Below are 15,442 nucleotides of genomic sequence, written 5' to 3' on the forward strand. Positions count from 1 at the left end.
AATTAAACACAGCTGGACCCCAATGAAGGAGTAGAAACATCTCAAGGTGGATCACAAGGAAATGGACAGCATGTGACTTAAAGGGCCACTGTCACCCCCCTCCAGCCGTTATAAACTAAAAGAGTCACCTTGTGCAGCAGTAATGCTGCATTCTAACAAGGTGGCTCTTTTAGTTTTAGGTTCAAGTATACCCCAAATAAAGCGTTTTTATACTTAGCCACAATTCCTGTCTCTAGCCAGGTAGGCGAGTCCTCACTCCCCAGCTTGACCAGCTCCTCTGCCGTCACTCCAATCTTCCTGCGCTTTCGGCGCCACCCCCTCAGCGCTGTTATCGGTTCAAAACCGGCGCCTGCGCAGTGTACTGCTGTGCTGCGCAGACGCAGTAAGCTCTGGCCATCTGACGTCCCAGCCAGGCTTGCACACTGCGCCTGCGCGGGCATTGCGGCCACCCACCTTTGGAATCCCAGCCCCGCACTATGTGTTATGCATTATGCACAGTGCGGGGCGGGGATTCCAATAGGTGGGTGGCCGCAATGCCCGTGCAGGCGCAGTGTGCAAGCCTGGCTGGAACGTCAGACGGCCAGAGCTTACTGCGTCTGCGCAGCACAGCAGTACACTGCTCAGGCGCCGGTTTTGAACCGATAACAGCGCTGAGGGGGCGGCGCCGAAAGCGCAGGAAGATTGGAGTGACGGCAGAGGAGCTGGTCAAGCTGGGGAGTGAGGACCCGCCTACCTGGCTAGAGACAGGAATTGTGGCTAAGTATAAAAACACTTTATTTGGGGTATACTTGAACCTAAAACTAAAAGAGCCACCTTGATAGAATGCAGCATTACTGCTGCACAAGGTGGCTCTTTTAGTTTATAACGGCTGGAGGGGGGTGACAGTGGCCCTTTAAATATGAATGTCTGAGCAAAGGATCTGAAACTTGACCATGTGATATTTCAATTTTTCTTTTTTATTACATTTGCAAAAATGACTACATTTCTGTTTTTTTCTCCAAGTGGCTGCAGCGAAACAAAGAGTGAAAAAATTAAAGGGGTCTGAATACTTTCCACACCTACTGTACTTTAAAAGCGTTCAGAGACCAAGCCGCAAGGAAGACAAGTGAAGCAAACGGGTCCTCAGAAGCCAAGAGATGGCCAAGGACAGGCCTTTCCGACTAGTCTCCCATGCGTCTTAGTCCTCAGCGACTTTTAAAGTATATTTTTCTATGAAATGCTGCAGAGTTTTAGAGCCAAACATATCTAGCTGAGATCACACAGCCAGTGACTGATATATGCTGCCTGTGGTTCAAGCAACATATATCAGCTGTCAGGTTTCTTTTAATATTAGGTAAATACAACCTCAGATGAAGAACACATTACAAATTACTCCAAGTCAAAGCAGTTTGTGAAATATGAAGAACACCCATTATCAATCATTTGTAGAATTACCTTTAAAGGGAACCTGTCACCAGGTTTTTCACATATGAGGTAAGGCCAGTACCCTTCAGCCCTGATATACAGCATTCTAATGTGCTGCATATATGCCCTCAATCTGGCCTATAAGACAAGAAAAACACCTTTTCTTATACTCACCAACGGGGTGGTCCAGACCGATGGCCATAGCTGGTCTTGATCCAGCTCCTCCTCTATTCTTGCGATTCCATCCTCCTTCACTGCTTCGTGTGGATGACGCATCCTATGTCATCCACACAGTGTCAGGATCGCTCTCCTGTGTAGGTGCACTCCTCTCTGCCCTGTGAAGGGCAGAGTATAGTACTGCAGCTCGCATGCTTCGGCACTCTTTTGTCTTTCTCCGCACATGCGCAGAACAGTACTTTGCTCTATGCTCAGCAGGGCAGAGAGAAGTACACCTGCACAAGAACACAATGGAACACTGTGTGGCTAATGCAGGAGGCATCATCCACACGAAGCAGTGAAGGAGGACGGCAATTGCAAGAAGAGAGGAAGCGCTGGACCAAGACCAGTGACGCCTATTGGACCAGACCTCCCCGTAGGTGAGTATAATAAAAGGTCTTTTTCTTGTCTTGCAGGTCAGATTGGGGGCATATATACAGTGTTAGCCAGATCCCTGCCCTGACAGGCAGTATCGCCGGTGTGTCACTTCACTCACCCGTGCTGCGGTCAGTTCTTCCCTCCCCCATGCTCTGCATGCTGTAAGCCGGTCCTCTAGCCATGTTCTTAGAGCATGCACGCGTGCGTGCACTCCCGCCCTCTTAAAGGGTCAGCGCGTGCACTTGCTATTTCCTTTCCAGCCAATAGCTGCGGGACACTAGGTATATATTGCTTCCTCGCGATATAACTGAAGAAGAAATGATGGCCGCACTCACCGATCTCTTTGCAGGTAACTTTATTGGAAGTCAATCTTCACGGCACGGGGGTGTGTATTTACAGGATTTGTGAGAGCCGAACGACGGCCGTTTCGCACCGACCAGGTGCTTCTATGGGTTCCTGGTCGGTGCGAAATGGCCGTCGTTCGGCTCTCACAAATCCTGTAAATACACACCCCCGTGCCGTGAAGATTGACTTCCAATAAAGTTACCTGCAAAGAGATCGGTGAGTGCGGCCATCATTTCTTCTTCAGTTATATCGCTATGCAAAGTATTTTTCTGGCTAAGGCACCCGAGATCAGAGGCTGATTAGCGTACTAATCCACACTTCGGAGCTCAACCCAGGACAGTGGGCAGTGCGGGTTGCTATTTCCTGTGCATTTGAACTATATATTGCTTCCTCCACACTGGGGAGGTGCCTGAGCAACCTTCCTGTTTCAGTCTAAGTTGTATAAGGTCGCATACCAGTACTAGTCCTGCTTGCAATACTCTAGTGCAAATCCTGCTTGCTGCATTCAGATGCAAATCCAGCTTGTTGCACTCTGATGCAAATACTGCTTGCTGCCCTCTGATGAAAACCCTGCCTGCTGCACCCTAAGTGCAAATCCTGCCTACTGCACTCTGATGCAAGCGCTGCCTGCTGCTCCATCCAGCCTGTCCTTCTGGGTCCAGCTGCTGCCCGACTGTTGGTCTGTACTGGAGTGGCACCTGGCATTCATCGGGAGCAAAGTCTAACCTCACCATCAGAGGCTCTAGTGAACAGTCAGGTGATCGCTTAGTCAGACCCCTCCAGGCTCTCTGCAGTCCATGGCACAGTGGTTCCACAAACCACAATTGTGACATACAGCATATTAAAATGCTGTGTATGAGGGCGTACAGATACAGACCTTACCTCATATGTGAAAAATCTGGTGACAGGTTCCCTGTAACAACATTACCATGAAGTAATTGTTTTCTGTATGACTTTATCAGTCTCTAATATCATTCTGTGGGAATTTTGGCCCAATTTTGATAACAAAGTTGCTGAAGCTCATTGAGGTTTGTGGACATTCAGTTATGCACAGCTTTCCTAAGGCCATCCAACACTGCATTTCAATTGGGTTGAGGTCTGGATTTTGATTGGGCCATTGCAATACCTTAATTCTTTTCCTTTCTCCTTCCTTCTGATGCCGATTTGCTGGCATACTTAGGATCATTGTCCTGTTGCATGACCCAATCCATGGAAAGCTTTAGCTTTTGGATAGATGGACTCACCTTTGACTCTAGAACACTTTGGTATACAGAAGAGTTCATGGACGACTCAGTAACTGCAAGGTGTCTGGGTCTGGAGGCTGCAAAATTAGCCCAAATCATCATCCCTTGACCACTGTGCTGACAGTTGGTTTGAGGCATTTGGGTGGATATGCTGTATTTGATTTTCACCAAATGAGGTGCAGTGCATTATGGCCAAACATCTCTACTGTGGTTCAGATGCAACTTTTCAGTTTTTAGTCATGCTGCTATGTTCTTATTAGAAACAAGAGGTTTTCTACTGACAACCATTCCAAACAAATCATACTTGTTTAGTCTTTTTCTAATTGTATTGGGTTGGGCTTGAACGTTTAGCATGTTAGCAGAGGCCTTTAGAATCTAAGCTGTAGCACTTGAGTCTGACTTTGGTGTGAATTTACTGGGACATCTAGTCATGATAAGATTATCAACTGTCTTCAACATCTTCCATTTGTGAATAATATTTGTTACTCTAGAATGATGGCATTATAACACTCCCCTATTTGATGGGCTGCAACATTTGCTGATGTTTTTCCTTTTCCACTTTGGTATTGCGTTAACACATACCTGATTGCTGCAGGCCAGCAATCTCCCAAAACTTCTGCTTTTATTTAGGTGGTCACACTTAATCAATGGCATTTGATTAGAAGTACCCAGCTGCTAATTACACTCTTAAATAATACAGCTTCTGCCTTTTGGTCTATTTTTTATTAAATTATTACAATGTCATGCTTTGATCTTTTGTGGTTGTATTTACCTAATTTGAAGACCTTCTAAAACGGTATTGTTTTTACTATGACGTCATATGAAAAATCATATAATTCAAATGGCTTTGTTTCTCATTACTGTAGCTAAATACCATACCAAATCGTTATTTAAAGGCTGGTCCAATCAGATTGACCCATTTTCACTATATCATCCCCTGATAAGGTTGATATTTGATCAGGATAACCTATGAAAATTCAGTAATCTTCATCTGTGAAGATAATAATCTATTAATATTCAGTTATGATATATTTTGAACTTCTTTTTAAGAAGCAAATCACACAATGTGTAACCCTTGTATTCTTATGGGACAAACTGCACAGTTATCATTTATGGGGTGATTTGACACCTAAAATATATTTTCTAAATATTGATCCTCACACCCTAACCACTTTTGTAACTTGCTTTATTACAACATGCCCTATACTTTTCCCTATTTAGCTAATTTCTAAATTTTTTTTTTTTTACTGTACTTCCTGCGACATTCATTTGAGAGGCGTCTCATATGTAACACCACAGGAGACGGAGACTGCACTCACACCCTGCGGCATCCATCATTCATCCTTGAACAGGACGTCTCCAGGGGGCAGCGCTACAGTTACTTACTAGTTTCTCACTGTAGCTTCTGTGAAAGATGTCATCGGGGAAGGGGGGAGATATAAGCAGTGAGTGATACCAGTGCCACACCCTGATGACAATTCATTTGAGGGTGGTGCTATAAGCTGTGGGGCGGCACTGATGTCACTCACTGCTTCTGTCTTCCCCCTGATGACATCTTCTTTCAGTTATAAGCTATAGTGGAGGTGGAGATAGAATTAGAGGGCCTCTCCCACGATATCCATAAACCAGGATTCAGGGCATCTTCAGAGGCGACAGCGATGTAAAAAGCCAGTAAGTAACTGCAGCGCAGCACCCTGTGACGTCTTGTTCCATGAGGGGAGATGGAAGCTGTGGTGAGTGAGTGCAGCCCCAGCCTCCTATGAAGTCACGTTTGAGACTCCTCTCAAACAAAATGTCGGAGGAAATACAGTAATAAAAACACATTTAGGGATTAGCTAGATAGGTAAAAGTGCAGGGTATTGTGTAATAAACCAAATTACAAAAATGGAAGAGTAGCTATTTAGAAAATACATTTTAGGTGCTGGGCCACCCTGTTAAGGTAACTTACAAGTGTGATTCCATCCTGCGTAGAATGAATCATCAGAATAAATCAGCATGGATTTTTGTCCAAAAAGCAATGATATTATCATATCTAACATCCAAAAGATTAATTTAATAAATAATATTGAGATGCTAGTATCCCACCATAAAGTTAGTTGTTGGAGAAATGCAAATATAATGGCAAAACAAATACTTATTTTCGCCCTTATCAGCAGGACTGTGCAGTAAGCAGTTACATCCCACAGATCTGCTCACTACCACCTGGACAGGCTATACTCCAGAGGGAGAAAGTGTTCATCCGCCTGTCTCTGAAAGAGCAGCAGGATGCCATGCAAAGACTGAGAGATTTACAGAGGGAGGCAGAGATGAAATGTGCCAGTGACAGGAGAAGACAGATGCTAAGGGTAAGTAAAAAAGAAAAAAAATGGGGTGACTGAAGATGTATTTCTGTTACTGAAAAAATGTAAATGTAGTGATGTAGAAAACAGATGTAATGCTGAAAATAAAATGTGAAAAAATTACAGAAGTGACATACAAATATAATTTGCATGTGTTTTGTACTGGTGAATGAAACCATGTTCTTATTAAAACTATCATTTCAAACTTCGAGTGACTCAGACGTGTGTTAAAGACTATCTGTCACGCAAAAGATATGTCATTTTTTTAACTTGTTGCAAATGCTGTTCTCCTCAATCTGGCATATTTTTCCTCCTTGCTCCACAAGGTTCCTCAGATATTGCCCTCTGTCTTTTGTAACCCTATGAATCTATTATTGTTTGCCAAGGAGGCCTGATCTTCAAGAAAACACCCACAGAAACCATATCTGCAAGTTAATAGTATTTTATCATGTGACAGATTCCCTTTAAATAAACAATAAAATAATTATTTTAATCATTTCTGCTGTCAATAGTGTCAGAATCACGTCTTATATAAATGAATATAGATTTACAGAATGCTTTAAACTACAAATCCATTTTAACAAGGATATCAAGGTTATGTACAATTGGGAATACATATTGTAGCAGTTGTATTGCAATGATGTGCCAAACTAAGCTAAAACCGTTTTAAAGGAACCTGACACCAGGTTTTACCCCAATAAATTGTAAGAAGTGCTGCATCAGCCTCCTAATGATGTTTCAACAGTGTCTAAGAGACGGTGCGTCAATAGACAAAGGGAGTGAACATAGAAGTCTGAAAAATCTTTATTAAGCACATTTCACAATACATTAATAATTATAAAAGGTGCCTCACAAGGAGAGGACGTGGATTAAACACCTGGCAATTATAAGTGCAATGAAAATAACACAAGGGTTATGTATACGTGAACAGAGGGATAACAGCCTACCAATAGCTGACACCTACTAATCAATAGATCGCTTAATAATCCATATGCTATAATAGCCATTTATCTAAGTGGCATAAAACATTATAGTAGAAGGTATTACCTTTCTTACTAAAGTTTACTGCAGCCATACTGGAGACAGAACCATATCTTTCCACCCCGACCTGCGTTTCACTTTGCTTCTTCTGGGGGGCACTTTTGCCTGAAATATTTAGCATTTTGAAGTGCTGTTCTTACAAATTTCTGCTTTTACTTTTGGGACAGCTTTTTTTTTGATTCCTAATACTGTTTGTATCGATGTCTTTCTCATAAAAATGTGTTCACTTTGTCGGGTTCACTTTAAAGGCACAAATTGCCATGGTATTGCTTTACATGTTATAAAAGTAACAATCACTTTGATGTGGTTATATTTAAACATTCAAAAGGCTTTAATTTAAAAGATAGATGTGATAAAACATTATGCTTATGTAAGGTGTACAGTGAGGTAGTCATGAGCGAGGGGCTGCTGTATTCCCACACTCTGACACCCTACAAATAAACGGTGTCCTGATTCCCATGCACTGTGTATGTGCTGTAGTAGACTCATGGATCACCCACAGGCCTCCGCTGTCTCCTTGCTTTTGGATCCAGGGGCAGCAGCTCATAAACCAGTCAACACCCAGTTCTGCTTAACCAGTCCATCCTGCAGAACTGGGCCGACTTCTCTGTGGGCTACAGGCTCTATGCTAGGGACGGGCTGCACCTCAATGGGGAAGGTGCAGCTGTGCTGGGGGAGAAAATGGCTAGAAGGTTGGAGGAGTGTTTAAACTAGGGATTGGGGGGGAGGGTATTCAATTTATAGGAGGGGAAGATAGGGCAGATAGAGACCTGGGCACAAATAAGGAAGTTGGGGGTGGCGGTGGCATGGGGGGTGGGGTTAGAACAGTTAATAATTTAAGAAAGAATAGAGGTACAGAGAGGAACATCAAGTGCATGTATACTAATGCGAGAAGCATCGCCAACAAAATGGATGAATTAGAATTAATGTTGTTGGAGCATAATTATGACATGGTGGGGATATCTGAAACATGGCTGGATGAGAGCCATGACTGGGCTGTTAACTTGCAGGGCTATAGCCTGTTCAGAAATGACCGTACAGATAAGCGAGGGGGAGGTGTGAGTCTATATGTAAAATCATCCTTAAAGCCCATCCTGTGTGATAATATAGGTGAATTTAATGAAAATGTAGAGTCCCTGTGGGTGGAGATAAGGGGAGGGGGAAAAAATAATAAATTACTGATAGGGGTTTGTTATAAATCTCCAAAAATAATGGAAGCAATGGAGAATATCCTCATAAAGCAAATACATGAAGCTGCGACTCAAGGAGAAGTCATTATTATGGGGGACTTCAACTACGCTGAAATAGATTGGGGAACAGAAACCTGCAGTTCCAGCAAAGGTAATCGGTTTTTGACAACTATGAGAGACAATTACCTTTCACAACTGGTTCAGGACCTAACAAGGAGGGGGGCACTGCTAGACCTAATATTAACCAACAGGCCAGACCGCATATCAAATATAAGGGTTGGGGGTCACTTGGGGAATAGTGATCACAAAATAATAAGTTTTTGTGTATCCTTTAATAAGATGTGTAGTAGAGGGGTGACAAGGACACTAAACTTCAGGAGGGCAAATTTCCAATGGATGAGAGATGATCTTAGTGCAATTAACTGGGACGATATCCTGAGACATAAAAATACACAAAGAAAATGGGAGACGTTTACTAGCATCCTGGATAGGACCTGTGCACAGTATATACAGTATGGGAATAAACATACTAGAAATAGGAGGAAACCAATATGGCTAAATAGAGCTGTAAGGGGCGCAATAAGTGACAAAAAGAAAGCATTTAGAGAATTAAAGGAAGTAGGTAGTGAGGAGGCATTAAATAAATACAAAAAATTAAATAAATTCTGTAAAAAGCAAATCAAGGCAGCAAAAATTGAGACAGAGAGACTCATTGCCAGAGAGAGTAAAAATAATCCCAAAATATTCTTTAACTACATAAATAGTAAGAAACTAAAAAATGAAAGTGTTGGCCCCCTTAAAAATAGTCTGGGGGAAATGGTGGATGAGGATGAGGAAAAAGCCAATATGCTAAATGACTTTTTTTATCAGTATTTACAACAAGAAAATCCCATGGCAGACAATATGATCAGTGATAACAAAAATTCCCCATTAAGTGTCACCTGCTTAACCCAGCAGGAAGTATGGCGGCATCTAAAAATCACTAAAATTGACAAATCTCCGGGCCCGGATGGGATACACCCCCGAGTACTGCACGAATTAAGTACAGTCATTGATAGACCATTATTTTTAATCTTTAAAGAGTCCATAATAACAGGGTCTGTACCAGAGGACTGGCGTATAGCAAATGTGTTGCCAATATTCAAAAAGGGGACAAAAACTGAACTCGGTAACTATAGGCCTGTAAGCTTAACCTCTACTGTGGGTAAAATCCTGGAGGGCATTCTAAGGGATGCTATACTGGAGTATCTGAAGAGGAATAACCTCATGACCCAGTATCAGCACGGGTTTACTAGGGACCGTTCATGTCAGACTAATTTGATCAGCATCTATGAAAAGGTAAGTTCCGGACTGGACCAAGGGAACCCAGTAGATGTAGTGTATATGGACTTTTCAAAAGCTTTTGATACGGTGCCACACAAAAGGTTGTTACATAAAATGAGAATAATGGGGATAGGGGAAAATATGTGTAAGTGGGTTGAGAGCTGGCTCAGGGATAGGAAACAAAGGGTGGTTATTAATGGAGCACACTCGGACTGGGTCGCGGTCAGCAGTGGGGTACCACAGGGGTCAGTATTGGGCACTCTTCTTTTTAACATATTTATTAATGACCTTGTAGGGGCATTCAGAGTAGAATTTCAATATTTGCAAATGACACTAAACTCTGCAGGGTATCAATACAGGGGAGGACAATTTTATATTACAGGATGATTTATGTAAACTAGAAGCTTGGGCTGATAAATGGCAAATGAGCTTTAATGGGGATAAATGTAAGGTCATGCACTTGGGTAGAAGTAATAAGATGTATAACTATGTGCTTAATTCTAAAACTCTGGGCAAAACCATCAATGAAAAAGACCTGGGTGTATGGGTGGATGACAAACTCATATTCAGTGGCCAGTGTCAGGCAGCTGCTACAAAGGCAAATATAATAATGGGATGTATTAAAAGAGGCATAGATGCTCATGAGGAGAACATAATTTTACCTCTATACAAGTCACTAGTTCGACCACACTTAGAATACTGTGCACAGTTCTGGTCTCCGGTGTATAAGAAAGACATAGCTGAACTAGAGCGGGTGCAGAGAAGAGCGACCAAGGTTATTAGAGGACTGGGGGGTCTGCAATACCAAGATAGGTTATTACTCTTGGGGCTGTTTAGTTTGGAAAAACGAAGACTACGGGGTGATCTTATTTTAATGTATAAATATATGAGGGGACAGTACAAAGACCTTTCTGATGATCTTTTTAATCATAGACCTGAGACAGGGACAAGGGGGCATCCTCTACGTCTGGAGGAAAGAAGGTTTAAGCATAATAACAGACACGGATTCTTTACTGTATGAGCAGTGAGACTATGGAACTCTCTGCCGTATGATGTTGTAATGAGTGATTTATTACTTAAATTTAAGAGGGGACTGGATACCTTTCTTGAAAAGTATAATGTTACAGGGTATATACACTAGATTCCTTGATAGGGCGTTGATCCAGGGAACTAGTCTGATTGCCGTATGTGGAGTCGGGAAGGAATTTTTTCCCCCAATGTGGAGCTTACTCTTTGCCACATGGTTTTTTTTTGCCTTCCTCTGGATCAACATGTTAGGGCATGTTAGGTTAGGCTATGGGTTGAACTAGATGGACTTAAAGTCTTCCTTCAACCTTAATAACTATGTAACTATGTAACTATGTAACCTTACTTAACTGTCTTGGTTCAACAGATGGTATGATGCAGTACTGCAGTACTGGGCATAACCTTCATTTCTGTTACTAAGCTTCCCGGTGTAGTAAATATTTGCATTCTCTGTTCTTTCAGCCTATTCTATCCCTCCACTTATTAGACATTTCAATCCCAGGGATTTCCTGATAAGGCTGCGCAGTACTCACAGGATCTGCCACGTCCCTCTCATGCGTTTCGCTGTCGATCTTCCACGTTATGAAAGTAATGTCAGAGCTCTCCATAGTGACTGACTAGAGCTCGAGGCTCCGGACGTTCCAGGAATGTACGCAACGAGTTCCCTGGATCCCATATGGCCCAACGATAGGAACTTCTTGTGCCTCGAAGCCCACTACCCTTGAACCTTGCTTTTCTTCTTACTAACATTGAACTTTCATACTATCTAATCTAATCTCTAACTTTCATCTGCCTAGCTAAAACCAGGAAGTGCTCCCCTTATTAAATGACCTTGCCTCCTCCCAAACTGTGCTGGCCCCAAACATTTCACTTCCTGTCCAAGCATTTCACTGTCTGCCCAAGCATTTCACTGTCTGCCCAAGCTGTGTGTTGCTGGGGAAACTTCACCTTTCACCTATTTAACTTCAGTCACTACCTTCTAACAGTGTGCACCAAACTTCCTATATCTAATGTGCTCCCAACTAAATCTTCCCCCTTTCTAAATTAATCTCTAAGTCCTAGGCTATGCTTTAGATACTCTAACCTTAACCATAGACTTTCCTTATACCCTATACATGAATAACATTATACATTAATCACAATACATTAAATTAACCTCTTACAGTAGTTCCAATGAAACGCTATGCAGATTCACATATTAATACAGTCAGAGAGCCCGTCACACCCTTATACTTAGATTTAGGAACTCCTTCTTGGTATATTGGTGGTATATAAAGAAAAATACATATAACGAAAACTACATTTCCTTTTCCAGAATGTATAGTATATTTTGTACAGTATTTTGATATCATAATACCCAGGTTTTCATCTTTCCTAATAGCCATTTCTCATCCCAACGCTTCAGTTTGCCTCCAATAATACATTTACAGAAAGAAATTAATAAATAACTTTATTAATTATTTCCATGCCTAGTTTCAAGAGCGGCTTTCCATAGCTCGTAATCGGAAATCTGAATTGGATCTTATGGACATTACACAAAGAAGATCTCCTCAGCTGACCCCAGAGCCTTTGGCAGAGGTGAGCGGGTGCACAGCAGATAACCTATCAATGCACATAGTATACAGTATCTGTCTATCCCATGTAAAATAAAGAACAGAGATGCAACATTCCGCACAAAGGCTTCACATCACCTCTTCTGTGTCCTTCTGGTGATGCTAAGGGTAAAGCAATATTTTAAAATTCATCCTTCTAGTACGACCACACTCTCTTTCATTGGTTTCAGGTGTTCCTCAAATAATGCTTGGCTCCATCTGGATCATAAATTTAGGATTACCTTATAATACAGAACTATGCAGTATACATCTTATTTGTGTGCTCGTTAAATTGGCCACAATGAACCTAATAAGGATTTAATGAAGTATTCTATAACACACAAATAAATGGGATATATATCATGTAAAGGGAATTAACCCCCAGCGACTAGCACAACCTGTAATAAATATTTTTGGGACAATTACTTCTGCTTACAATTTGTGTTTTAAGTGGCTGTAGCAGATCAGCCGAGGGAAGAGCATGGCTAGCTGACAAATACACGTAGACATTTTACTTTCTAATTAGTTTGCCTCAGATGTTAGGAAGCATTTACCAAAAGCTTAGTTCTACTTTTTAGAGGGTAACCCTTAGGGCTTGTTCATAGGACCATATTTACGATCCAAGAGCAGTCAATTAAAAAAACGGACTGCCTTGTGACCAATGTTACTCATTGTGGCAGTGCAGATGAACAATTTTTTTAACTGACCGAATCTGCACGAGAAAAAAAATGAAAGCATGCAATAGTGTCTTCCATAAATCAGATGAGACTAACCCATTAAAGTCTAAGGATGCGTGAAAAAAAAAATCGGATGCCGTATGGAGCCACAGAATAGCATCCATTTTTTATGGGTACTGTTCTGCCTACCCTATGTGTTATGATCAGACTATGTTCCTGCACGGTCAGACACAGCCATTATTCAGTACATAGCATAGGGCAAATTTATAAGATTATCTCGGCACAGGATAATTTTTTTAACACATCCATGTGTGGAACATTTTATTATTCCAGCATCTATTGATTGAAGATATGGAGAATTTGTAGATGCCTCCCACCCTGTCGATTATTGAAGAATTATTAAACATTCGTTTTTTAATAATTTCCTGTGAATAGTCGACAGCACGGAAGGCCTCCACAAATTCTACATATCTTCATTCTCATAGGTTTTGACATCCCGTGGTTCCACAGCAGCTGAACAACGATTTAAACTCATAAAATCATGGATCAGGTTAGCACAATCTGATACAAACATGTTCTAATTGTATGTTGGATAAGACCTTATTTGCCCTACTTTCTCCCTCGTGTTTATCTAAGATCTATTGATGAAAAGGAACTTTTTTTGTGTGACTGGGGTTACACGGCGACTTTGGCCATGACACTTGTTCCATGATTGAAGTTCATTATGTTTCTCTGCTACATCACAATACAATATAAGTAAATGGGTCTCAATGCATCCCTGAGGGTATTATGACAAGTAGCAAAAAATCAGACTCGGTTGGCCTTCTTGTGACTTGCGTCTCATGGTCGCAGTACCCTCAGGATAACAATGCAACCACATTTACTTGCATTGCGCTGCCATGTAGCAACAACACCTAGCAACCTTTGTTTGCAACGAGTGTCGCTGTGTGACCCCAGCCTTATTGACCTCCTATGAATAACTGAGCCTAATGTGTCACTAAAAAGAGAAAAGTAAATTGTAAATCCCACTGAGGACAAGGACTGACTTATGGCATTTGTTCTCATCTTACCATACATAGGGAGATATAGAGCGTCAAAAGTCTGCAGTGAAGGAGCATCTGGAGAAGGTGAAACGTGAACGCACATATATCATGCAGACCAGGAGAGACAGGTAATTGCAGATGCAGCATATGCTTCTGCCTATTCTTTTAAATCCTAATGAGCAATAATTTTAAAAAGTTATTTTCATTATCATAAATGGTTACAATTGCAAAGTGGTTGTGAAAAACAGCAACTTTTGCAATTTACCTATTTATAAAATGCTTTCTGTTCTCAATAATGGATCAATTTACAATTCTATTGTTTACTACCCGTTGCCTGGGTAACTGGTGGCTGGTCAAGGAGAGCAGCGCTTACAAACTTTTTCCATTGCAGCTTTTATGCGCTGCTCTGAAGTTGGCTGAAACACTGGATCTAAAGAGGCAAAGCTGCTTCACATAACAGCATCAGAAATCGCACACATTGGGCCAGTGGTGCTGCTGATCATCACAGTAAATCAAGCACCCCCTAGCAATCAGGTTGGGAAGCAGTGCACTCCTGCAGATGCTGAGGAAACCGCTTTTAAGTTTATTAATTCTCTATGGGTATAAAATTAATGTCAGAAATAATAACAGCAATAAATCACCCTGCTAACACTAGAGCATTTATTTGTACATGTACATTCCATTTTTAGCTGTAAGTTGTGACAAGCAACAAATAATGGCCCTACCACATCTGCACATGCCACCATGAGACAGACAGTGTTGGGTTTTTCTTCTACTAAGGCAGAGCGGCTTGTTTCGGGACACGTCCTTCCCACACCATAGCTGCTTTACATGAGTACACCACTTTTATATTATAAAGTCTTGCATATAACAGTGATTTATCCATGACATCTTACTATGTTTCCCCAATAACAGAAACATGACCAGTTTCAAAGAGTTGCTGGATCCTGTACTTACTGGGAAAAAGCGAGAGGACAGCGGATCAGAGTTGAGTGAAGTAGAAAGGCACTGAAGAACAGGTCAGACCGGCTGCTGGATCTTGAAACAGGCAACTGAGTGTTGATTATATATACAATTATTTCTCTGGAGATACCAAGGCAATGTGCAATGCTGCACTCAGTGTTTAGTACTATGATTAAACTGTATTATGAGAGATTTTATGTCTGAGTGGTTTTTTTTAAATATGTCAGTGGTAACCTATACCCGATACATGATGTTGATTGCGTTATCTGTCTTCCAGTGTCCGTAAAAGAAGAGCAGTGATCCGATACATTGTTACTCACTTGTCGGCATCTGTGTAACTCTACATTTTATTTTATTAAATCTAGAATTAAATTTATGAAACATTATCTTTACCATTTGATTTTTATGCACACAAGATTTTCATTGCAAATGTATAAGGAAATAGGGCAGTTCCTACTTATATGCACAATAACAGGGAATTTGCTATGCATACAGTTATATTGTACACCTTGTAAACACTTACTTTTAGGGGTTGGCCTGTCTAATATGACAAAGAATGCAATTTGCATACTTCCGGCCACACTCCGACTAGAATGTATCTGGCCTCACTCAATACACTTGCACTAAGCAAGGCCGGATACAGTCTAGTTGGCACGTGACC

At 41.4% G+C, this 15,442-nt stretch overlaps 1 protein-coding gene across 3 annotated transcripts in view; it reads left to right on the forward strand.

Annotated features, from left to right (window-relative positions):
* LOC143773615 (uncharacterized) overlaps nt 1–14,973 on the forward strand; it is a 42,492-nt gene extending 27,519 nt beyond the window's left edge. For 2 of the 3 annotated variants that reach the window (XM_077261010.1, XM_077261012.1), the window contains exons 10-13: nt 5,741–5,932; nt 11,980–12,084; nt 13,855–13,946; nt 14,734–14,973. In XM_077261010.1, coding sequence (XP_077117125.1) covers nt 5,741–5,932; nt 11,980–12,084; nt 13,855–13,946; nt 14,734–14,830 — 486 coding nt within the window. In that variant the 3' untranslated portion in view covers nt 14,831–14,973. The remainder of the gene's footprint in view (nt 1–5,740; nt 5,933–11,979; nt 12,085–13,854; nt 13,947–14,733) is intronic. The other variant, XM_077261011.1, reaches the window with a different exon arrangement.
* Nucleotides 14,974–15,442: the final 469 nt, after the last annotated feature.

This window comes from Ranitomeya variabilis, chromosome 5 (assembly GCF_051348905.1).
Source record: "Ranitomeya variabilis isolate aRanVar5 chromosome 5, aRanVar5.hap1, whole genome shotgun sequence".
NCBI classification, from domain to species: Eukaryota; Metazoa; Chordata; class Amphibia; order Anura; family Dendrobatidae; genus Ranitomeya; species Ranitomeya variabilis.